Below are 25897 nucleotides of genomic sequence, written 5' to 3'. Positions count from 1 at the left end.
TTGGGCTGCAGGGTTCCCAAGCGGAATATGAGTTGCTGTTCCTGCAACCTTCGGGTGGCATCGTTGTGGCACTGCAGGAGGCCCAGGATGGACATGTCGTCTGAGGAATGGGAGGGGGAGTTGAAATGGTTCGCGACTGGGAGGTGCAGTTGTTTGTTGCGAACCGAGCGTAGGTGTTCTGCAAAGCGGTCCCCGAGTCTCCGCTTGGTTTCCCCGATGTAGAGGAAGCCACACCGGGTACAGCGGATGCAGTATACCACATTGGCAGATGTGCAGGTGAACATCTGCTTGATGTGGAAAGTCTTCTTGGGGCCTGGGATGGGGGTGAGGGAGGAGGTATGGGGGCAGGTGTAGCACTTCCTGCGGTTGCAGGGAAAAGTGCCGGGTGTGGTGGAGCTGGAGGGGAGTGTGGAGCGGACAAGGTGTCAGGCCAACTCCCTGATGTGTTCCTATCTCCACCCAGCAGAAATGAGTCCTATTTTGCCACATGGCTCCTATTTTCCCAGAGGTGAGCAGGACCCCTACTGCACGCGCGGCTCATCAGCTGTCAGAAACATGTGCCCAGTGAGATGGCCCAGCAGCATTAGAGGAGAGAATCGGGAAAATTTGAGAAGGCTGTGTTTAAGTTTGGTTACAGAGTTGCTATTGCAGAAATACTCTCTCAGAATCTCTGTTGCGGAGTGTGCTGGCAATTAGAAAAATTCCACCCCAGAAATGTCAAGCCTTTTTTAAAAATTCCTTCATGGAATGAGGGCGTCACTGTCTAGGCCAGCATTTATTGCCCATCCCTAACTGCCCAGAGGGCAGTTCAGAGTCAACCACATTGCTGTGGGTCTGCAGTCACTTGTAGGCCAGACCAGGTAAGGATGGCAGTTTCCTTCCCTACAGGACGTTAGTGAATCAGAGGAGTTTTCCCTGACAATTGTTTCGTGGTCATTGGGCTCTTAATTCCAGATATTTATTGAATTGAAATTCCAAAATCTGCCATGGCAGGATTCGAATGCTGGTCCCCAGAACATACCCAGGTCTCTAGATTAACAGTTCAGCAATAATACCACCAGGCTATTGCTGCCCAATGTTCTACTTTGATGTCCCAATGTGCACCAGCCTGTCAATCACCGTGGCTCCCAGAGACTTCCCAGCATGCATTCCTGACAAGTCAACATGACTTACCCTTTCAGCATTTGCAAAGAAAGATTTGAAAAAAGGGGCAGCAGGAATGTTATATACATGCTTCATTTCATAACTTCATCCTGGGTGTGTCAGAAATCCTGCTGACACGCATTGCTGAATTTCCGACAGAGAGGTTAAAAGGAATCTCCCTTTACCCTGATCTTTCTTCACTAGAAGAGCTCTTATGAGTAAGTTATAAGTTAGTCTAAAATTATGAAAGGCCGGGACAGGGTAAATAGTGGCAGATTGTGGCTAACGGCTGGGGAGTCAAGAATGGGGGCCCCATAGAAGATTAGATGCAAAAGATTTAGAACAGCCGGCAGAAACATCATTATACAGAAAGCTGAGAGACTGTGGTCCTCCAGGGTTAACGACTGAGCCAGAACTGTCGACATTAAAGACTAGACTAGAACTTATATGGTGTAGGGGAGTGTCCCAACCTCTGAGTCACTAGGTCCAGGTTCAAGTCCCACCTACCCTGGACACGTACCTGAACAGGTTGGTTTATTTTTAAATGTAAAGGTTTTCTTAGCAAGGATAGTTGAATGAGGGAGATGGGTAAATATCATTAAAACTCTTTCCTCTCATGGAACTGAATGCTGATAGGGATTGGTTGGACTGAATGGCCAATTGCCATGTTTTATTTATTGGGATGGTACGGACTGCAATTTTTGATCATTCATTAATTTGACAACACTAGCAAATTCTTCATGAAGAATTTCTTCTAAATGCTCTCTACTTCTTGTTTCAGATCTTAAAGATGCGTGTGCATCAACACCTTGCCTGAATGGTGGGACATGCCGCAATGGCATCGATGAGTATAACTGCACTTGCAGGACAGGTTACGAAGGCAGGAGCTGTGAGATTGGTAAAGGCAATCAGTCTGTAATTACTGACGTGGGATGACAGACGTTTGCACGAACTGTTAAGGGAGGTTCATTTAAAGGGGACTTTCAAAGAGTCATTGGAATCTCAGAGATCTGTGGGCCCCCAGATCTTTGGGGGGGTGGAGGCTGTTCATCCAAATTGCTTACGGCACTTGTCAATCCAGTTCCTTTTGAAAACATGGCAGCTAATAATCTGACTTGCGCTTTCCCTATTTGTTTCCCTGTCCAGTTTCTGAGCTAGCATTGACTGTGCCTCTTCTCACAGCTCCATTACACAGACTCCCAAAGTGCCATGTCATCTCACTGACCCTTAGGGCACCATTGTGAAACCTATCCACGTCCAAGGACAACCCAGCTCAGGTCAAGAATCCAAAAGACTCCAGTCTATTGTACATGCTGTCAAACATGGATGCAAAGCCCCCATCACTGAATATTTCCTTCAGTTTAAGCCAATCTATGTCTGGAGGGCAATCATCCTGTTATAAAGCAAGGGCAGAAGTCATACAACACCGGGTTATAGTCCAGCAGGTTTATTCCTTCTGGAACTTGGTGCAGTGGTCCGAAATCTTGCAGTTTCAAATAAACCTGTTGGAATATAACCAGGTGTTGTGTGACATCTGACCTTGTCCACTTCAGTCCAAAACCGGCACCTCCACATGTTATAAAGCACACAGAGCTGCGGTGTTGGCTCACACAACCAGATGTCCCCGTGTCCGGGAGGACTATCTCCCAGGTATAAAAGAAGCAACACTGGAAGTGTGTTCTCATACTACTAGATCTATCTCTGTCTGGAGGGACAGGTTTCAAAAAGATCCAGAGCTACAGTGCATTCCCACACCACCAGATATCACTGTGTCTAGCGGACAGCTTCTATCTTGTTTGATTTTTTTTTTATGGTTTTGCCTTTTAAAACATGGGTGACCAAACATTTGTGCCACTATGGGAGATTAGGGTACGTGGATAAGCAAATTCAGGAAAGTGGAAATCATGAACAGCAACATTTGGATCATGGTGTTTGATAAGGCAACTGTGTTGTGGATCAGCAGAAACAATCTTGCAACTAGTTTTGTAGGTTGTGGGTTCAGTTTTCATGGGCTACTTATTATTGCAAGTATCATTGTTTTTACATTTTTCTTTCACGGGATGTGGTATCACTGATGAGGCCAGCGCTTATTGCCCATTCCCAATTAACTTTGAAAAGGTGGCTGTGAGCTGCTTTCTTGAATTGCTGAAGTTTGTGGGTGGCTGGATACTCACAATGCCATTGTGGAGTGAGTTCCAGGATGTTGACCAGACAGTAGAGAAGGAAAATGATATATTTCCAAGTCAGGCTGGTATGGGGCCTGGAGGGGAACTTGCATACCGAAATACTGAGAAAGAAAACTGTGTATTTGTGCAAAAGTCTGATTCCATTTCACATTGCAAGTTCTTGTGTTGCTATTTTGAATTGCAATTTCCTCAATCAATTTCAAAATAACTGTATCTTAGCAGAAAATGACAACTGTGCATCAAAACCATGCAAAAATGGAGGATGGTGCAAGAATGATGCCACACAGTACGAGTGCCTCTGTGAAATTGGTTATCACGGTCTCAATTGTGAACTTGGTAAAGTACTTCTAATACTATAAACCTTGCCAGATTTGACTATCTAATGTCCAAGTGTGGAGATAAAGAAGTTCTTAATTACATGAGGCAATGACTAACTTCTTACAGCAGTGGCCAAAACATGATAGAAGATTGGGTAACCTAAAGCAAATGGGATGAAATTCTGGGATTATAAGAAATATGACAAGAGTATACTCATAGTCACAGGGAGCAACAAACACTGTTGAGCATTGATAGTGATGATGGGAAGGGTATTGATGGTAAGAATGATGGGCATTCATTGTAAAAACTGTTTGGTAACAATGGGGTGAGCTTCCTGGTCAGATGTGTGATGGAAAGAAATTGGAATCTCTAGCATCACATGGATCGGATTGGTACCAACAGCATGAAGTGTAATCCCACTTCAGAACCTGCCTCCTTCCTCTATCAGCTGCTGACCCCACTTGGAGTCCGGTTCTTCATTTTGGGAGACCCTGCCATAAGTTCCTTATTCTCAACCATACATCCTGATATGTTTGAAAATTATCAATGGAATCAGCTTCCAGCACCTTTTCAGGTCGAAAATCATGTAGATCTGAACAACCCAAGACAAATTTCTCTTTATCTCCCCTCCAGATCAATGAGAATCATAGAGTATGACAGAATCCCTATAGTGTCGAAACAGGCCATTTGGCCCATCAAGTCCACATTGACCCTCGGGACAGCATCCCACCTGGACCCACTCCTTACCCTATCCCTGTAACCCTCCATTTCCCATGGCTAACCCACCTAGCTTGCACATCCCTGGACACAATGGGCAATTTAGCAAAGCTAATTCATTCAAACTGCACATCTTTGGACTGTGGGAGAAAACCCACACAGAAAGGAGAATGTGCAAATTCCTCACAGACAGTCGCCCAAGTCTAGAACTGAATCCAGGTGCCTGGCGCTGTGAGGCAGCAGTGTTAACTTCTAAGCCACTGCACCACCCTAAGTGGTTCTTAATATGTGGACTGTGGACCCTTTTTGGACCAAGAAAACCCTCCAGCTGGCCCTCGGGCCACACCATTAAGCTAAAAGATTTTCATACAACCTCAAAAATCTGTCATCCTTACAATGTTTGATTCCAATCCCATTCTTCACGTGGTTAACCCTAAACGGCCCTCTACCATGATCTAGTAAAGCACACAGTTTTATCACAAACACCTTCCCAAAAGGCAGCCAACCACCAACGTCTCAAAATGATCATCTTGCCATCAACATCAAGGAGGTATTTTTAAAAAGAATCTTGGGTGGAGCCAGCATTAAAATGGGACCTGCAAAGTGTACTCAGTCTGTAACAGAACAGTCCAGCCAACGCAAGTGTTCAATTTAATTGCTGGCTATTAAAACTCTTAGAGCATTATTACAGAATTTAGAATCAAAGAATCATTACAACGCAGAAAGAGGCCATTCAACCCATCAGGTCAGCACTAACCCTTTGAAGAACATCCCACTCTGACCCACCCCTTCCCAATCCTATAATCCTGCATTTACCATGGCTAACCCACTTAACCTGCACATCCCTGCACACTATGGGGCAATTTAGCATGGCCATTCACCTAACCTGCACATCTTTGGAATGTGGGAGGAAACTGGAGCACCCAGAGGAAACCCACACTGACACAGAGAGAATGTGCAACCTCAGCACAAACAGTCACATGGGGCTGGAATCGAACCCAAGTCCTTGGCGCTGTCAGACAGCACTGTGCCACCTTTTTCTTTAAAACAATGGCGTGAATAGCTTTCTTTAAATTTATTCACAGGATGAGGGTGTCACTGGCTGGGCTAGCATTTATTGCCCATCGCTAATTGCCCAGAGGGTAGTTAAGAGTCAACCATATTGCTGTGGGTCTGGAGTCATATGTAGGCCAGACCAGGTAAGGATGGCAGTTCTCCTTCCCTAAAGTACATTACTGAACCAGATGGGTTTTTTTCCCCTGACAATTGACTGGTTTCATGGTCACCATTAGACTCTTCATCCCAGCTTTTTATTGAATTCAAATTACACCATCTGCCGTGGTGGGATTTAAGCCTGGATTCCCTGACCATTACCTGGGTCTCTAGATTAAAGTCCGGCCATCGCCTCCCCTCAATCTAGAAGTTAACTTCATCTAGAAGTGACCAAACACTTGATAAAGCAGCGCAAACAGACCAATAACTAAAGAGATGATACACATTTCCTACTGATTATATATTTGATTGTCGATTCTTTGCTTTACTTGGTGCTGTGGCACTGGTTCACTTTTATAAGGATGGATCTTTTTAGAGAGTTGTAACTTAGAGCTTCCTGTACCTGGGTATCACAAGGCAGACCTTAATTTGGGGCAGTGGCATATCATTGAAGAATCTGAGGGCACGTTTAAGGATTTCCTACAATTGAAATATTGATCTCCGTACTTCAAATAATTATTCATAGATTTCAATCCAGAAATCAAATCAACTGCATTGTAGATAAATGTATCTGAATAACTCTTTGAATTTCAGGTCCCATTGACTGTTCATCACATGGACAAACCTGCGACCACTTCTGTAAGCCACATGATGGCATTTACATCTGTCAATGTGCCCAAGGATATAAACTTGGAGATGATGAAAGGAGCTGTGTGCCTGAAGGTACATATTCGAGATTAGTAATGTCTTGCATTTCATTCCATTCCATAAATCACCTTAGACATGTAGTCTGCACTTGCAGAACTAGGAGATTTGAGATGGGGTTTAGCTCCACTTCATGGCAGTAACGAGATAACCTGCTACCCATCACAGGCTCACTGTGATAACAACAATCACACAACAATGCAGCACAGTTACAAGGAGAGGTTGGAGAGGTTGGGACTTTGTTTTACCCTGGAGCATAGGAGACTGACCTTATAGAGGTCTGTAAACTCATGAGAGGCATAGGTAAGGCTGATAGTCAGCAGCTTATCCTCATGGTAGGGGAGTCTAAAACTAGATAGCATAGGTTTAAGGCGAGAGGGGAGAAATACAAAAGGGTCCAGAGGTACAATCTTTTCACACAGATGATGGGGAGTGTCTGGAACAGGGTACCAAAACTAGTGGTGGAAGCGAGTACAATTTTGACCTTTAAGAACATTTAGATAGGGACATGGATGGAATAGGTTCAGACGGACATGGACCAAACGCAGGAAAATGGGAATAGTTTAATTGTGAAAACTGGATGGCATGGACAGGTTGCGCCAAAGAGTCTGCTTCCATACTACAAATTCTAAGTCCTGCTGCAGTATGTAGACAGTCATAAGCTTTGGCCCATTGTGTCTGAGCTGGTCATCAAGCACCTGGCTGTAGTAATCTCGTTTTCCAGCACTTACCCCATAGCCTTGTATGATACGGTGTTTCAAATGTTCATCTAAATACTTCTTCAGGCTTCTGCCTCTCTCACCATTTTAGGCAATGTGTTCCAGATAGTCACTACCCTCCAGGTGAAAAAAAAATCTTTCCTCAAATCCCCTCCAAAACCTCCCGATCCTTACATAAAAGCTGTGTGCCTGGGTATTGATCCCTCCATTAAGGGGAAACGTTTCTCCCTATCTGTCCTATGTCCCTCAGAACCTTGTACAATTACATCCTCTGTGTGCTCTCCTCCCTTCTAAAGCAACTCCTCACAGCTCTGATATAATAAACCCTGAAGCACCTTATCGCAGCTGAAATGCAACAAATTCTGAAGCTACAAGATACAGTCCCCGTGCAATTTTTATTTTATGCCAATGCAAGATCAGCTGAAAAGACTCCAATCCTGCTCCATTTCATGTTATCCAATCTAACGTCTAACTTTGCTTTTCTCTCTGAAAGCTTCCATTAAGACAAAATGTGACCATCAAATTATGCAAATTATGCTGTGATACCCTACGTCAAAGTTTCCATCCCACTTAAAACCATCTGAACTGCAGCAAATCCAGCTCATTGCAGAAGCAGCAGGTGCCCAGGCCCCTGACTCTCTGTTCCTATCGTATGCATACAATACCTAGGGTTGACCTGCACTCAATCTATCTTTTTCTCAACCTCAATATATTTATAAACCTTAAATTAAAATAAGAAAGACCACACTTAAAAGAGCCCATATTGCGCCCTCACGTTCCACCCCCCCACCCCCGTGCTCCGTGTAGGAGACAGATCCTTAAGGTGGCATGGTGGCTCAGCGGTTAGCACTGCTGCCTCACAGCGCCAGGGACCCGGGTTCAATTCCACCCTCGGCCGACTGTCTGTGTGGAGTTTGCACGTTCTCCCCGTGTCTGTGTGGGTTTCCTCTGGGTGCAAAAGGTTTCCTCCCACAGTCCAAAAATGTGCAGGCTAGGTGGATTGGCTATGCTAAATTGCCTGTAGTGTTTAGGGATGTGTAGCTTAGGTGGGTTATAGGGGGATAGGTCTGGGTGGGATGCTCCAAGGGTCGGTGTGGACTTGTTGGGCCGAAGGGCTTGTTTCCACACTATAGGGATTCGATTCTATTGTAATTCAGTCATAACAGTGCAGAAGAAGACCATTCAGCCCACCAAGGCTATGCCAGCTCTCTGTAAAGCAGTCCAGCCAGTTTCATTCCCCTTGGCTATCCCTGTGGCTCCTAGAGCTCCCCAAAATACCTGGGAAAATTCACTCACAAAGGGTGACCATGGTTCTCCGATTGCAGGCTGTTTATCCCTTTGGTGCCTGCTGATTGGTCCATTGGTAGGAGTGGGGGATTGAAGTCTGGGAGCCAACAGCCAATTGGCTAGGGTTGATAGCAGCCTTCTTGCTCGGGGGGGGGTGGGCGGAATTGCACAGGCAGTGGGAAATAGGAGGTTTCAACGGAGATTGGGGGAGGGGGTGGTTGCAGAAAGGCAACAAGGCAGATGGGAGATTTGGAGATATAGGCTGCAAAGGAAGTGGCAAGAGACAGGAGGTTGCAAGGGAGATTGGGGAGAATTGAATGTTGTGAAGAAGGGAAACAGGGAAGGTTCAAACCCCTCAACAAAGTCAAGCTGCTTCTGATGGCAGCACCTGTAATGGGACATCAGAGCCATTGCCACAACTCTAACCCAAGTATTAACTCTTTTGTGATTAACAGTACCTTATCCATGTGGAAAAGTAATGGTCACTTCATCAACTGAAGACACCGAATTGATCCTCAGGGTGATTGATGACGGCCAGAGTAGGAGGGGCGAATACCCTTGGCAGGTGAGGACATAAGGCACAAAAAGGCCCTATGATACTGTCAGTACAAGCTGTGTTCTAACTGCTTTACACTTTTATCCTCTTTGTGGCAGGGCAACGTCCTGTTCTTGAAGCTATGTTTTGTCTCACGGTACTGCCTGGTCTTCTTGCACTGGGTGCAGTGGGCAATGTAGACAGTGGATACATCCCAATCTTCCCCTTGCCCCAACTGTTTGTGGCATACTTTCCCAAAGGCCTTCCTTTAGTGACAGAAGCCCATACCACAAAGTTGAGAAATGAATAGAATCAAGTCATTTTCGATTCCATGCATATTTTCCAACTTATCATCACAGATTCAAAGAAGCTCCTATTGCTGCTACTTACCAATTTGGGGCTATTTCTCGAGCAGCTCTTTCTCCAAATCTCTCACTCTTTGGAAATATGAAACTTAGCTAAATACAACTTCAAGGGTATGAAGGTAGAACTGGCTATAGTAGACTTCAAAAATAGGTTAAAAGATTAAGACAGTTAGTAAGCAATTTAAGGAGATAGTTATTAACTCTCAACAAAGATATATTCCACTGAGAAGGGTTCTATCAAAAGGATGCAACATCGACAGTTAACTAAGGAAGTCAGGGTGGCATTAAATCAAAAGAATGCTGTAAAGATTAATGCTAGCCTAGAAATTTTAGAAACCCAACGAAAAATGCTCTAAAGAAAAGGAAGAAATTAGATTCAGTGTAAGTCAACAATAAATATAAAAGCAGACAGTAAAAGCTTCTGCAGATATACGACAGGACATGATTAAAATAAACATCTGGTCTTTAGCAGATGAGACTAGAGAATTAATCATGAAAAATAAGGAAATTCAGAATAGGTAATTAAACTTGGAATTTTGCATCTGCCTTCACAATAGAAAACACAAAAAGCACCCAAGAATAGTAAAACAAAATCTAAGAAAATCAAGAAGCAAAAGGTAGGAATTTAAAACTCATTACGGAAAGTATACTAGGAAAGCTAAAGGGATTAAAGGCTTACAAGTTCCCAAGTTCTGATGGCCTGCATCCTCAGGTCTTTGAAAAAAGTGGCTGCAGAGATAGTGAAAGCACTGGTTATAGAATCATTGAACCCTACAGTGTGGAAGCTGGTTTTTGGTCCATCAAGTCCACACTAACCCTCCGAAGAGCACCCCAACCAGGCCCATACCCCTTACCCTATCCCTGTCACTCTGCATTTTACATGGTTAATTCACACGGCCTGCACACCCCTAGACACTATGGACAATGTAGCATGGCCAATCCACCCTAACCTGCACATCTTTGGACTGTGGGAGGAAACTAGAGTGCCTGGAGGAAAGCCATGCGGGCACAGGGAGAATGTAATCTTCCTAAATTGCTCAGATTCTAGAATGGTCCCAGCAAATTGGAAACTGCAAATGTAACACTTCTATTTAAGAAAGGAAGGGGGCAGGGAGCATTAAGCCAGTTAGCAAAACATGGAAAAAGTGAGGGTCTAGAAAATCATAATGCTATTAGGTAATGTTTACATGGCTGGCTGAAGGGGAAAAGTGTTTGACAAATTTATTAGAGTCATTTGAGTATGTAATCAGCAGGATGCATAAAGGGAAACCAGTAAATATTGTGCACTGGACTTCCAAATGGCCTTCAATAAAGTGCTACATAAAAGTTTAGAACATGGATGATATATTAACATTGATAGATTGCTTTCACTATCTCTGCAGCCACTTTTTTCAAAGACCTGAGGATGCAGGCCATCAGAACTTGGGAACTTGTAAGCCTTTAATCCCTTTAGCTTTCCTAGTATACTTTCCGTAATGAGTTTTAAATTCCTACCTTTTGCTTCTTGATTTTCTTAGATTTTGTTTTACTATTCTTGGGTGCTTTTTGTGTTTTCTATTGTGAAGGCAGATGCAAAATTCCAAGTTTAATTACCTATTCTGAATTTCCTTATTTTTCATGATTAATTCTCTAGTCTCATCTGCTAAAGACCAGATGTTTATGTTTAACACGAACTAATGTTGATAATGTTAGGAAGTAATGGGCCATTTTCAACTTGACAAACTAATTAGTGGAGGGCCTTATGGAAGAGGAATTCAGCCTCAAGGCAGCTAATAGAATTTTACTGAATGGCAGAGCAGAATTGAAGGCCCAAATGGTGTACTCCAGCCCCTATTTATTATCCATTCCCCAAATGACAAAGTTGAAATTAGCCTGATTTTAGTAAATGCGCTGTCCCTCTGGAGCCCACTTCCCCGAAGCAGGAGATTTATAACTCAAAGTGCTTGACTGGGCCACACCTCTAGTTCTCCATTCCCCTCAGGCTATCAATTGGGATGCAAAGGCATACAAGGCTATGGCCAAGTGCTGGAAAATGGCATTAGAATGGTTAGATGGTAGCTTCTGACTGGCACAGGCACTAGAGACCGAAGGGCCTTTATCTGTGCTCTAGATAGAGTCATAGAGCGTGGAAACAGACCCTTTGGTCCAACCAGTCCATGCCGACCATGTTCCCAAGTTAAATCCACCTGCCTGCTCCTGGCCCATATCCCTCCAAACCTTTCCTATTCATGTACTTATCTAAGAGCCTTTTAAAAGTTTTAACTGTGCCCCACATCCACCACTTCACAGGCAGCTTATTCAACATTCAAACCACCCCCTGTGTAAAATATTTGTCCCTCACACCTTTTTTAAATCTCTCTACTCTCACCTTAAAAATATGCCCCCTCATCTTGAAATTCCCCCAACCTAGGGAAAAGACACCTACCACTAACGTTATCTATACACCTCATGATTTTATAAACCTCTCCAGTCACATTTCAACCTCCTACACTCCAGTGAAAAAGGCCCCAGCCTATTCAGCCTTTCCTTATAACTCAAACCTCCATGACCCTGTGAAAACACAAACATTCTTTAGCTGTGTAAACTATCAAACAGTACTTTGTAGAAGCAGGGCTTGAGTAAAGGTTTGTTCAAACTCATTGATACTCTGCATGCTGCCTAGGCAAACTCTGCTGGCTTCCTGAGCAATCTGCTCTCAGCAGTTTCCTACATATCATGCAAGCCTTACAAACAGCTTCAAAACATTTATCTACATGTATCCTGAAAATTCTGAGACTGAGTCAAACCAGAAAGTTCCACAAATCCTCTCTCACTGGAGCAAAACCTGCCACACTGTTCAATTCCCTATTCAAAGGCAAGATGGAGATTGCAAGCTCTGATGGGAGAGTAACTTTCTTACTTCAGTGCAGTCTGGCTGGTGCAACTCTCTTGTCATCCTGTTCTGTCTCATCGCAGGTCAAGGAATATTTGGGGTATTGATGTGAAGACACTGTCCCCTTGCCACCTTGAGCATAACAGTATAGTAACTGCAGCAATGTTAACCAAAGCTTCAAATAGCACTTGCTCCACTGACTGTGACCTGCTTCGTACAGGAACTGAAATAGAATTTTAGACGAATTGCACAGGCCATCACTCCCATGCATTCACCTGCTCCCTATTCCGTGGAATTCCTTAGGCAATGATATTCCACATCAGACAGACTATCCAATGATAAATAAGGTGGATGGCTAGGTTATCTTATTGCTGGCTAACAATCCAGACCACAACCCCCGACCAGAAACTCAGTCTTCACAAATTTGAGCTTGCAGAATTTCTGGGAATAAGATAGTTTGTATGTTTCTGCCCTAGGTGCTCTTAAATCATGACAACAAAACATTCTGTGCAGGTGCCATTCTAAATGAGGACTTTGTGCTAACCTCAGCTGACTGTGTAAAGCAGTTGCGTTCCTTCACAGTTGTCGTGGGTGAGTTCTTTCAATTTTTAGTTTCTGCCTTTTCGATATCAAATTGAATTTGATGATATTGTGCTACTGAGGTTTTGTTTTATTTTTTAACCCTTTTCCTCCTTCGAGTATGGCTTGAAATTTGGCATTGTGAGCATCATACCTCCTTAATAGTTGGTTATCTGTGAGCCTAATCAGTGTGTCTTCAACAGCTACTGAACCATTAACAACACTGCCCTAAGCAGCCGAGTTAGTGAAAATCAGCCAGAACTATGGCACGTATTTTGTGTCCAATCATCGTAGAACACAAAGTGAGGCAAGTTACTTCATATATTGTCAGCTGAATTATAATAGGTCAAGATGAATTCGTATGGGAGGGAGGCTGCATAGAAAATGAGCACCTGTATAGACCAAATGGATCAATTAGCCTGTTTGTACACTGTAAACTGGAATTAGTTTAGCTCAGTTAGCTGGACAGTTGGTTTGCAAAGCAGTGTGATGCTGGCAGCGTGGGTTCAATTTCCATCACTGGCTGAGGCTACCATGAAGGACTCACCTTCTCAACTTTTCCCCTTACCAGAGAAGAAAATTACCACCAGTCATCTCTCTTTGATGAGAGCAGTCCTATGTTGTGTTAAGACTATGGCAACACAGCAGGCTGTATGTTCTATTTTGAATCTATGAATTCACTGCCGTAATATTTCTCGATATAGGTACACATTCAAACATTCTGCTGCTGATTTTAAAATGATAGCTATTTTCTGCTCCTTAACTCTGGTTTCGTCTTGCCATCCGGGGGGGGCACTCTCCTAAGTGTCCAGTCCAATATTACTCTCTCAAACACCACCACCTAAAGCAGTTTATCCAGTCAGGTATCATTCTTTCCTCTGTGGGAGTTCGTTATGTACAAATTGGCAAATGTTTCCTCACTTTTGAGATGTAGTCAATTGTAACTCTGGCTGTAAAATACTTTGGGAAACCTTGCAGTTACGAAAGGCTCCATGAAAACAGAACTACCTTTTTTTTTTAAAAACCATATCTCGGAAAAATACAATTTTATGAAAAAAATTATAACATGCATTTCTCCACGATGAAAATCTACTTTATTTTTTTTTTTATTGCAGGAGAGCACAACCTGGAAGTGAACGAAGGCGTTGAGCAAATCCACAATGTCAGTCAAATACACATTCATTCAAGATACTCCCCAGCTACTTTCGAGAATGACATTGCGCTCTTGAAGTTAGAGACACCGATTGAGTTTAACAACTACACCATTCCCATCTGTCTTCCTGAAACAGACTTTGCTGAATTCTTTTTAATGAACTCTGAATATGGGGCCATCAGTGGATGGAAACTGAAGCAAGGCCATGTTGACCAGCCAGTTCTTCTCAGCATTCCATATGTTCCTTATATCAAACATTCCAAATGTGAGGGGATGCAGCACTTTCCCGTTGTACATCGAATGTTTTGTGCAGGTATCGAAGAACTGGCAGACCCACTGTGTTACTTAACCAGAGGAAGTCCCTTTGTCACTAAGTATAAGGATGTCTGGTATATGACAGGCATAAGTTTAGGGGGAGGAGAATATGACTGCAATGTGATACCTGTTTATACAAAGGTATCAAGATACATCAGCTGGATTAAAAAAATAATGGCCCAATCATCCTTGGGACTCTAGCTGTGCAGCCGACATTAAGTTAATGCAACTTCAGGAAGTATTTGTGTTACTAATGCTCCTATAGACAGAGACACGGTAGTGGAGAATTGAGTTGGCATTCATAAAGCATAGAAATGATTAAAAATTGATTACTGACTCAAGTCCTACTTCTGTTCCCATATTCAAACTCCATATGGCCATTTGCAAGAATAAAAAAATGGATGCTTACCCTTGTAGACAGCAACTGGTCTTAGCCATGCCAGAAACTATGTAAAGCTGCTGATGGGATTGAAAACTGCTGTACCGAACGGATAGCATGGAAGCACTCGGATGCAGGGGATAGCAATGATGTTGGTTGTAAAGTTGGTGACTATTGAATGTTAATTACAATACTAATCAGGACAGCGACTATTGCAATTATGTTGTTTGTGGCAGCAAACACAGCGGTGCTGATAATCAATGGTGGTAATTAGTGAAATATTTGTATCTCCCAGACACAACATTGCGTTCATAGTTGTTTTTGAACAATTGTATGCAAGATGACAGATTTCTAACAGAACTTCTGCAATTACATTTTCTTCTTTCCTAACCTTCGTTTATGGAGCTTCAGAACAAGCACTGGTACAGACTAACAAATGAAAAATACAATGTTGATTTGAATATTTAAGCCTATGCTAGTTGATGTCCTGTGGTAATGCACATAGGAGCAAAAGACCAGAGAACGCCAGCGAGAATGACCAGTCACTGCCAAGAGGAGCAGCGTTATCGGACAGCTGAGATGGCTCATTCACAGATACAAAATGAGTGAATGTCTCCTCAGATCAAAACCCAGGGAGGTAGTTACTTGTCCTGATCCGTGTAAAAACATTGGTCCTTGAGGCTAACTATCAAATTATAATAATGGCGCCATTCCCCACTATCCTATAGACAGACATCTAACAATGGAGATTGCATCAATAAATCCAGCAATTTTATATTATTTACAAATGGTCTCGTTAGTTTCTTCACCAAGAGCACCTTTCGTGACAGCCTGACTTTTTATCCACTCTATCTTATGGGCTCTGAGATATACACAGTGGTTCAAATTTTCTACGCGCCTCTTAGGATGGAGATGGCTCCCTTTGCTCAGTCCTGGGATCAACAGAGGACAGGATGACTCCTTAATATATTGCACAAGAAGTGGTTCCAGTGTTACACTCTTGTTCGAGACTTCAGCAATGAGCAAAGAGTCAGTAGCTGTTCCAGGGTGGGTGGATGGGGGAAGAAAGATAAGTCTTATGAACATCAACAAACCACATGGTGCTGGGAATGGAGTTGCTCATCAGTGATCAAAGTGAAAACTGATGCCATTGAATCTGAAAGATGCTGGAATCTCTGTTTAACGGAGAATCTGATTGGCAAACAGATTTCACTGGTCACACTGAAATGTTGCTGTCTTTGCAACAAGTACAGGTACATGTCTCACCAGCTTTGAACCCTAACTCAGCATTATCTGTAGCCACTTCGATTCTGACTTTAGGTTGCTCGGTGGAACTTGCAGCAGTGTTGGCAGAGGTAAAGGTGACTACACTTTTCAGCACTGTGTTTTGTCTTTCCTAAATTGCAGAAAAAAATGTTAACAAGTAGGTGAGGCAGATCCCAAGTTATATGTAAGGGTTAGTTTGTGCATCTCTCATGGGAAAGCTTTGGAGAGTTCGAAGACTGTATATAAACATTGGAAGGAGATGCATATTGGCATTCCCACGCTGATCGCAGTGAATGGACCCGAACTTAAGAGGAAACACTGGAGTACATTGTCATGAATTTAAGGTTGACATAATGATCCTCACTGATTTCTACTGCTACTGCATTGTAATAATTGACTTCCATATACCCATGCTGCTGAGGGTGATAGTTTCTTCCCGATACCTTCATCCACAGCACCATCACTTTCCTCAGATAGCAACACTATGACTTCAGCTTCAAATATGCAAAGTTTATTTTTCCCTCCTTTTCCACCTGTTACTGTATCCTGTTTTCCAACAACCCCTGTAAGTGCATCCAACCTTTTGAACAGCGAGGTTGTCACCCCATTTTGTCTGGCCCTTCTCTGTGGAGAGGGGAACAAAGTTACAATTTCAGGCTGATGAGCTTGCATCAGAAACATTTTTTTAATGCATTCATGGGCATTTGGCAAAACCCTTGATACTTGTTGCTTATAAGCAACTGGTAGTCAGGCTTTAACCACTGGGGTCCATGTCGTGTTAAGGATTTCTGATCCAGTAACGTAGAAGGAACAGTGTCGTAGTTCCAAGTCAGCATGCTATGTGATGTGGAGGGGAACTTGCAGGCAGTGGTTTTCCCAAGTATTCGCCACCTTTATTCTTCAAGGTTATAGAGGTCACGGTACTACTGCTGTTGTAGGATGCTTGGCAATTTGGGGGAATCCATCTTGTAGTTAATAGAGATTTTTGCCTCTGTGTGCCGGTGGTAGAGGGAGTGATTGCTTAAGGTAATGGACTGGGTGCTGATCAAGCAGATTGCTTTGTCCTGGATCTTCTCAAGCATCTTGAATGTTGCTTCTAGCACAGACAGGGGGTGGAATGTTTGCGGGAAAAATGACTTAGCATTTCAATCGTGGGTTTTGTATGCATTCCATTTTGAAGTATATTAATACAGTTGTGGTACAAATGATTAATATGGTGCCAACACAATCTAAATTCTTGGGTTTCTCCAGCAAAGATATGTAAACAGTGTACTTCAATAAAAAGAATAGCTTGTATTTATTACAACATCATTGTCATTTAACAAGTTTAAGTTAACAAAATATACCTTGCATTACATTTACATCTTGAATGGGAAATACAAAATGATACTGGGACAATGACAGAGGAAATGCCTCAAACTGATCCCAGAAAATACTCACTGGGATGCAAGTCACATCATCCTTAGCTTTAGATCAATGATCCTTGGTTATGAAGCCATCAACCAACACCAGATGTGTGTCCCAGGATAAATGTGGGGGAGCAATATATGAACTTCCAACCTTAATTTGTTAAGACACAGAGGATAGTGGTGGGAAAGGATTCTGTTTACTGACAACAAGCTTCTGATGCTGGTGAGAGATATAACCCTTGATGTGTCCCTACAAAACAAAGAAAGAACTGTGATCACACATACATATGCTACATTTAACAAAAAGACATGCATTTAGATTGCACCTTCTGCAATTTCAAGATGCTTCACCAATCAAATATTTCCTGAAGCTTACATATAGATGTAACACATTACACTGTAACATAAACAAATGCTGCAGAAAATTTGTGTTCAGCAACATCCCACAAACAGCAATGTCTGTAGCCAAAGAATCTGGTTTTGCGACGTTGCTGAGCAATAAATTCTGGTCAAATTTCCAAATGGTCCACACAGTCACTTACATAGTCAGGCAGTTGAATCAAAAGGATATTAGTGAACCAGATGGGTTTTTACAACAATCGATCATTGTTTCATGATCACCATCCCTTAGACGAGCCTTCAAACCCAAGTTTTATTAGAATTTTAATTCTACCAACTACAATAGTTAGATTAGAACCGGTGTTCCCAAAGTGTTAGCCAATGATATAGGCACAATGCCATCTACCCCAATGTTTATCTGTGGCCGTTAAGAATTAGTGTCAGCCTTGCCTAAAAGGCTGGTATTCTCACTTGTGAGTCTGTAGATCAGTGTTATTACTACTACAAACCCAAGCAGTGAACTCCCCCCTCAGGACTACACTATCAGAGGTGTGGCCTTTCAGCTGAACTTGAACTATAATTCCAAGGCAGGATGCTGTGTGATGTGGAGGGAAATATAATATCCTTTAGAGAAGAAGATCTGTGGCCATTATCAGATCAGTTTGTTAACTTGTGTCACTGAACATTAGATCCCAAAACCATGAAGCTGGTGGGTGTGAGACTGACCTTCTTTTCCTTTTAATAACTGCTAACCACATTCATTTTGAAATTGCTTGGAAGAAATATATTACAGTGAAGAATCTATGAATCACAGAATCTTTCAGCAATACCACTCAGGAGACCATTTGGCCCATCACACCTCTACTGAGGTTTCCAATTAGTCCTAGCCTTCCTGCACATTTTATCAAATCTGACACTAATAGTTTGGACATTTTGTAACCTATATTTCCCTCATAAATTGACAATTGGAATCAAACGAAGTATCAAGATGATTTAAAACATACCATGTAGATTAGGTTTGCCAAAATACATTGGACTTCATCGATGTCAACATCCTCGACTTGCATGAAATTAAGAGCAACCAGAAAAGCATCAAGTGGTAGCTGATGTGTCCTGAGCAGCAAATACCTAGAGAAACAGAGTATACTTAAATGTAAAACCACTGGTTAAGAGCACTTGTCTTGTAGAAGTGTGTAACACACACACAGACAACAAATGAAGTGTTAGTGCTGTACAATGAAGATACTTACACTTTCTTAAAAAGATTTCTGTACGTGATGATTTTCAGTTTCTCAAGTATGAGAAAGATTCCACAGCGAATGAAGAAGGCTTCATGTTTCGCTAAAGCATCATTCAGTAGCAGAAGGTTCCCTTCACTAATTAAAAAGAAAAGACAAGGAAATTATACTCTAGAACTGAGCTCAAAAAACTTTACCTGAGCCATATATCGACCCGTGACGGTAACCTGGTCCACTACTGCCTTGAATTGATTGCTGGTGACTGGATGTTTGCAATGATAATTCAGACTTGCAGTTGATAATTTGATCATTTTATAGCATCATTGACATTAAAATCAGCCAAGGAACTTTAGAGCGAGGATGAGACAGAAAGAGCAAACAGGAATATCAATGCTGTAGATGGCAAGTCATTGACTGAGAGGGAACAAACAGCTTGTTCATACAACTTTGGGGTTTGCAAACAATTCTAACTGTAAAGAAAAGGGAAGGAGAAAACAGCTCTCAAAGTCACAAATGGCATCCTTGTTGACTAACCACTGCAAATTAGCTTTCTCTATCGGTCTTAGATGAGCCTTTGACATGACTGACTGCATATTTTTCCAATGCTTCTCCTCCCTTGCCAGCTGGGTGGAATTTTTCTCAATTGATTCTATGCCTATCTGTTTATTTGTAGCCAGACAATCTTCTGAAATAGCTTCTCTTCCCAATCCTGCATCATTCCCTCTGGAGACCCCAACCATCTGTCCTTGCTCCTACACCCCCTGTTTTTCATATACATGCCACCCACCATAACATCAAGATTCCACTGTAGGCAAATGATGTCAAGCTACAGCAATATCTCTCTTCAGCCCTTTATGCCTCTGATTTCCAAGATTAATCATCTGACAGGCAGTATTAAATAAGTATAAATTTATTCTGATTAAATATTGGGAAGATGGCCTAAAACCCACTGCCTAGTAACTGTCAATCACATTGCTGTACAGGGAGTATTTGATTTGACCAACATTTGAGGGAGAAAGTTCCAACTTACACTCCCCTTTGCTTAATGAAGCACTTCCTGACATCACCCTCAATGGTCTAGTTCTAATTTAAGACTGCATGCCACCCCCAACCCAACCATCTCTCATACTCCTTCCTCCACCACCACCACTACTACTACCTTGATCTGGGCTCCCCAGAGGAAATCATTTTTTCCCCTATAACCTATTATACTCTAACTATTTGTTATGAAAATGTGTGATCCAAATATTAATTTTTAATACAACAAATCCTCATTCTCTGTGGGGTAAGGGCACAGGCATCCCACTAATAACAACAAATGCATTACCGTTACAATGTTAATCTCCTATCTATTGCGAAGGACCATGCGATCAGGCTGGATGGGGGCAAAGAAAGATTGGATCTAGGACCAAAGGACCAACCTCACAGGTATACGGATCCACACCTAGCAAATCCGTGGATAAGGAAGACGGAGTGTAACATTGATTGGACCCAGCGGTATATATAGATATATCTTGAATTTTTAATGAATGAAGGGCAAATGCACTGGGGACAACAGCAACAATGCTGTATCTGCAAGGGTCAGAGGTTCAGACAGAAATATCTAGTCTACAAGCTCTTCAGAGAGAGGTCATACGGCACAGCTTGGAAGTGGAAGAGGGTTAATCTTGAAGCCAGTTGGAGAGGATTGTGAGGAATCTTGTTTAAAGAGCAACAGGCCTTTGTTCGCTCCCTCTTTCTTTGCAACCGCACTCTGCTAAGTGCAGGAACTGAAAACGCACTAGTGGTCATCTTCACTCACAGAGGGTTCCTGAAGTAGACTTCAGAACCTAACTCACCATCTCTAGCCAAAGGGAATTTAGCCAGTTACAACTGCCCTAGTGTGACACCCCTGTGCCACAAAGTTATGGTTAACTTCCGATACAGATCACCATACAAGATAATCTATGACTTAACCAGTAAATGTCACTTGGCCAAAGTATCTTTGAGTTAATACACTGCAGAGTTTTCCTTTTTCTTTGTTTTTCCTCAGGCTTGTGTACATGTTTTTTTAAGAAGGTTAATTACATATATGTTTGCATAGTCCAAACTGTCTGTCAATATCTTTACAACTGCGTTGGTTCAGTTGTATTTGTAATAAAGGTTTATTTCTTGTCTAATGAAATCTGGCTGACTTGTTTCTAATACTAAACCTAATAGAGACCAAGAGTTACATAAAGTGCCCAAACTACCATCCTGGTTAAATTAAAGCTTTGTTACGACCAATGGAAGAGTGGAACTGGGATAGGATTCGGTGCAGCACTCAAAACTGTGTCATAACAATCTCAATCGCATCACTTTTTAAATCACCTTTATTCAAGGGAACATAAGCAGAACCTATGTAATATGGCCTCTATCAGCCCAGGTACCATTCTGGTCAATCTGCACTGTACATTATCCAAGGCCAACATAACTTTCCTGGGACACAGTGCTCAGAACTGAATGCAGTACTCTAAATGCAATCTGACTGGAGCTTCATACAAGTGCAACATAATCTGTTTGCCTTTGTACTTATGTGCTGTTCAACAATAACATCATTCCTGTTCGGGACAGGATTGAAACTACCCTCCCTCACACTACCTTTGATGCTTCTTTCTATCACTAGGTTACGGCTGTTGTGAGAATAAGCTTGATTTTCATAACATTCATATCCCACCTAGGCTGGATAATTCAAATTCTCAATAATGATGAGACAGTCAACCTTCAGGGCAGCAGATTCTGAATATAAATCAACATTTGCCAGTGAATTACTGCACAACTCAAGGCATCATTCTCCAGCAACAGGTGGTGTTATATTTTACTTAAATTATTTAAAACAGCATGTAAAACAAAAAAAAAACCTTTGTCTCCATAAAATTCATACCTAACAGCCTTGGTGACATCAGAAAACTGCAAAAGGTCATATTTTCGTAACAACTGGATTGTTGGCATGTGGCCCTATAAAGTAAACAGACTGTTAAAAGAAACTGGAAAAAGGGAAGGAAAGAAGGATTGATTCAGTACATTGGTATGTTAAGTTACCTCAGGATTCACAGAAGTCAATTGGACGTTGCAAACTACCACAAACAGCAGTGTGATAAGATAATCTGACTTACTAAAGATTTGTAAATAAATATCAGCCAGCGTGCTGGACCTATATCGATGTCTTTCTTCAAATAGAGCTTTGAGGTCTTTTAAACTTGCATTTCAGGGGCAGGCAGGGATTTGGCTTAACACCTTATACAAACATATAAATTAGCAGCAGCAGAAGGCCATTCAGCATCAGCTCTACCATTCAATGAGATCATGGATGATCTGAGTGTGTTTCGTATTCCAAATTCCCAGCTATTCCTGATAAACCTTTGATTCCCTTACCTAACACAAATCTATGTATCCCCACCTTTAAAACATGCGGTGACCTTGCTTCCACTGCATTCTGAGTTGGCGAGTTCCAAACTCGCACAAGACTTGAAGAAAAAAAACACTCTCCCCATCTCTGTTTTAATAGGGCAACCCCCAATTGTAAAACAGTGCCCCTAGTTCTGGACTCACCCACAAGAGGCAACATTCTTCCCCATTCACCTTGACAAAATCATTTAGAATCTTATAAATCCCAATCAAGTCAAACTCCAAAGAAAGCAAGGCCAGTCTGTCCAACCTTTCCTCATCCTTTTCCAATGCATCCATGACTGTATCAGTGCCAGTCCAGATCGTATGCTGAAGCCTCTGAAGTGTGACTCAATGTTAAATCCTGCATTCATCTCAACATTCAGCATCAATGCTTTTTCCAATAGTTGGCTCCCAAGATGTAAAAGCTTACTGTTACTACTGTCACTATTATTCTACCTCATGGCTTACTTACAAGAAGCATCTTCACAGGTAGTAGGTAGATCAAAATCATCCGCTTGTTTTTCTGGCTGGACCTGTGGCAATGCTGAAATGCAAATGATAAATATTCTTCAGCTGCAAAAAAAAACGAAAATGTTACCTTTTAAAATTGGTCCCTCTGGTCCATCTGTACTATTTGGCCACTAAAGAAAATACAAAGTTTCTGCATCCTGTGTATTTTATACTTTCTCCCTTTCCATGTACATTACATAGATAATTAGATAGTTGGTATACAGTAAATATAATTTGTTTAGATCAGTGCTTCGACAGTCCTGTACCAGTACAAAACAGATACTGTACAATAACAGGCCTGCACAATACCTGGTAATGAATGCCTCACCTTGCTTAAAATCACTGTCAAACATGGCCTTCCTCCCAACGTAGTATTTGTATGTCACCCTTTGTGCCATGCTGTATTCATCCTTTAAACTGGAGCTGTCAATCGCTCTGATTAAGGGTTTACATAGATGGAGTTTATTGATCTGTTCGAAAATGGAAAGCACATCAAATATTATTAAATATCAATTTCTAGTGGACTTCAAATAATCCAGTACCATTCCTATGAACACAGATCAGGTACTTGAGAGCAATGGCATCAGTCTCATCACCAATGAAGTTTGGGTTACAAAATGAACGGCACAAAACGTCACAGGAAGACAGTGCATTTGCAGCTGTTACTATTTTAACTGCATTACTGATCCGTTGGACAGAAGGTGACAGATGCAGTTCAATCTCAATGTGTACAAGTAACGAGAAGAGAAAAGAGGTGTTAAATGGATTTTTGTGGATTAACCCATGAGATGCATCAGCACAGTACTTGACGGAGTGAACATATGAAGGAGGAGTAGGAGTAAACCACTCAGCCCCTCAATCATGCTATGCCATTCACTAAGAGCATGGCTGATCTGATTACTCCACTTTCCCGCCTAACCCCAATAAACTTCTCCCCTGTCGCTTATCAACTGCTTCCTTAAAAAAAATTCAAATACTCTGCTTCGAGGAACAGACTTCCAAAGATTCATGACCCTCCGCGAGATAAAATATACTCATCTTCGCCTTAAATGTGCAACCCCTTAGTTTTAAACAGAGACTTGTACCTTCTCCCCAAGAGGAAACTTTTTTTTCTAACCTCTATCCTCTCAAGACCCCTAATGATCTCATAAATTTGCAATCAAGTCACCTGCTACTCTAAACTCCAGCAGATACAAACCTAACCTATTCAAGCATTTCTCATAAGACAACCTGCCCGTACCAGTTATAAGTCTTGTAAACATTGTCTGAACTGCTTCCAAGACATTTACATCCTTGCGTAAATATGGGGAGCAGTACTCCAGGTGTACTCTCATCCATGTATAATGGAAGTATAACATCTCTATTTATGCACGCAATTCCCCTGGCAATTAATGATAACATTCTACTAGCTTTCCTAATTTCTAGAGCAGCACAATGGCTCAGCGGTTAGCACTGTTGCTCACAGTGTCAAGGACCTGGGTTCGATTCCACCCTCGGGCAACTGTCTGTCTAGAGTTTGCACGTTCTCCCCATTTCTGTGTGAATTTCTTCCCACAGACCAAAGATATGCAGGTTAGGTAGACTGGCCATATTAAATTGCCCACAGTGTCCAGGGATGTGTGGGTTAGCCATGGAAATAATAGTGTTACAGGGATAGGGTTGGGGCTTGTGTCTGGGTGGGATGTTCTTCAGACGGTCAGTGTGGACTTGATGGGCCAAATGGCCTGCTTCCACATTGTAGGCATTCTATGGTTCTAATTACTTGATATACCTGCAGTCCAACTTCTTGTAAATCAGACACTCGGATCCCTCAGCAGCTGGGAAGCAAGCTAGCTAAATATGTGACTATCCAACACCATGGGATAAACAAAACAGATAACAATATGTGGAGCTAGTGTGTGTACTCTGAAAATAATTCAGATCCTACTGAGGTACTGGCCTTGAGGGTACACTCAACCCAAACGCTCAGAGGATGGGAGAGGATTAACAATGCATATGCAATGTGCAATGCATATTTAATTTGTCACACAGTGATATATTTTGCAGTGGCAGATATTACAGTGTTAAGAGCATCTCATTGAAGAGATGGATCTTTTAAAAAAAAATTTGTTCATGGGATGTGTGCATTATTGGCTAGATCAACAGTTATAGCCTATCCCAAGAGTCAACCACATTGCTGTGGATCTGGAGTCAAAAGTAGGCCAGATTGAGTAGGGACGGCAGAGTTCCTTCCCTAAAGGACATTAATGAACCAGATGGGTTTTTATGACAATCAACAGTGGTGATATGATTGCCATTAAGCCAGTTTTTAATTCTAGCTTTGAATTGAAATTTCATCATCTACCACGGTGGCCTTCGAACACATCTCTAGAGCGTTAAACTGGATCTCTGGATTATTAATACCACTAGGCCATCGTCTCCTCTTATAGCGTGTAATTAACGTGTAAGGGGTCACATATTTTTCACTTTTTTGGACTATAAACTGCAACACAAATTGGTCTGATTTGATTTAAAGGAGGCATCATTTAGGAACTTGAAAACAACAACATGTTGCACACTGTTGAACTGTGTTCCTATTTGGAAGCAAAAAGAGGGGCAAGTCGAGCCTGAATGGCACCAAAACTCATTTGAGTTTTATTTATTATGCTTGGCAACAGTTCCTTGATTGGTTGAGTTGTGAAGTGTTTAAAAACAGTAAGTGCCAAGAGCAGGAGAGAGTGAAAATATCCAGACTGCAGGCATTACCCTCTCTCCCTCTCTCTTCATGTCAGGAAAAGTCAGAAAACCCCAGAAAACTTAAAAGAAAGAATACATTCAAGGAAGACCTAAATGCATGCTCAAATTATCGAATCAAAGGACAACCATCGCCATACACTCAATAATGTCTCATCATTGCAAAAGTCACACGGCCCGAGAGAAAAAGGACTTTCCATCTTATGGTCTGGACTTTTGACCTTCAGAATTTTGTTTTCTGTCAATATTGCTTTTCCACGCATAGTATCTGTAATAAACCATTTGCCTTTTGTCTGTCTTAATCATGATCACGTGCACACATTTGGGGTTTTGAAGGGGTATAGTTTTAGTTGCATAAATTAGAAATCCTTTCTCTTCACTACTCTTAGTAAACTTAAGTAATAGAATTATTTTTACAGCTACTGAAGATAGCTGATGTGAATTGCTTTTGTCCTAAACAGCAGTCAGTCAGGCAGAGATAGTAGGAACTGCAGATGCTGGTGAATCCG

The 25897-nt window shown here is 41.9% G+C and overlaps 2 protein-coding genes across 4 annotated transcripts in view; one reads left to right on the top strand and one right to left on the bottom strand.

Annotated features, from left to right (window-relative positions):
- The window catches only part of LOC109931905 (coagulation factor X-like), a 28003-nt gene extending 12738 nt beyond the window's left edge, over positions 1-15265 (top strand). Inside the window, exons 4-9 of one of the 2 annotated variants that reach the window (XM_048603342.1) lie at positions 1925-2041; positions 3552-3665; positions 6171-6299; positions 8743-8852; positions 12536-12650; positions 13754-15265. In XM_048603342.1, coding sequence (XP_048459299.1) covers positions 1925-2041; positions 3552-3665; positions 6171-6299; positions 8743-8852; positions 12536-12650; positions 13754-14307 — 1139 coding nt within the window. In that variant the 3' untranslated portion in view covers positions 14308-15265. Of the gene's footprint in view, positions 1-1924; positions 2042-3548; positions 3666-6170; positions 6300-8742; positions 8853-12535; positions 12651-13753 lie in introns of both variants that reach the window. The other variant, XM_020531173.2, reaches the window with a different exon arrangement.
- A 1759-nt stretch (positions 15266-17024) lies between these two features.
- The window catches only part of pcid2 (PCI domain containing 2), a 34726-nt gene continuing 25853 nt past the window's right edge, over positions 17025-25897 (bottom strand). For both annotated transcript variants that reach the window (XM_020531168.2, XM_048603343.1), the window contains exons 10-15: positions 22984-23125; positions 22618-22718; positions 21640-21713; positions 18750-18875; positions 18504-18627; positions 17025-17410 (exon numbers count right to left, since the gene is read on the bottom strand). In XM_020531168.2, the coding sequence (XP_020386757.1) occupies positions 17321-17410; positions 18504-18627; positions 18750-18875; positions 21640-21713; positions 22618-22718; positions 22984-23125 (657 nt within the window). In that variant the 3' untranslated portion in view covers positions 17025-17320. The remainder of the gene's footprint in view (positions 17411-18503; positions 18628-18749; positions 18876-21639; positions 21714-22617; positions 22719-22983; positions 23126-25897) is intronic.

Source organism: Rhincodon typus, chromosome 11, assembly GCF_021869965.1.
Source record: "Rhincodon typus isolate 14 chromosome 11, sRhiTyp1.1, whole genome shotgun sequence".
Lineage (NCBI taxonomy): Eukaryota > Metazoa > Chordata > Chondrichthyes > Orectolobiformes > Rhincodontidae > Rhincodon > Rhincodon typus.
Note: the sequence above shows the minus strand (reverse complement) of the source record. Positions and strands in the feature narration are given on the sequence as shown.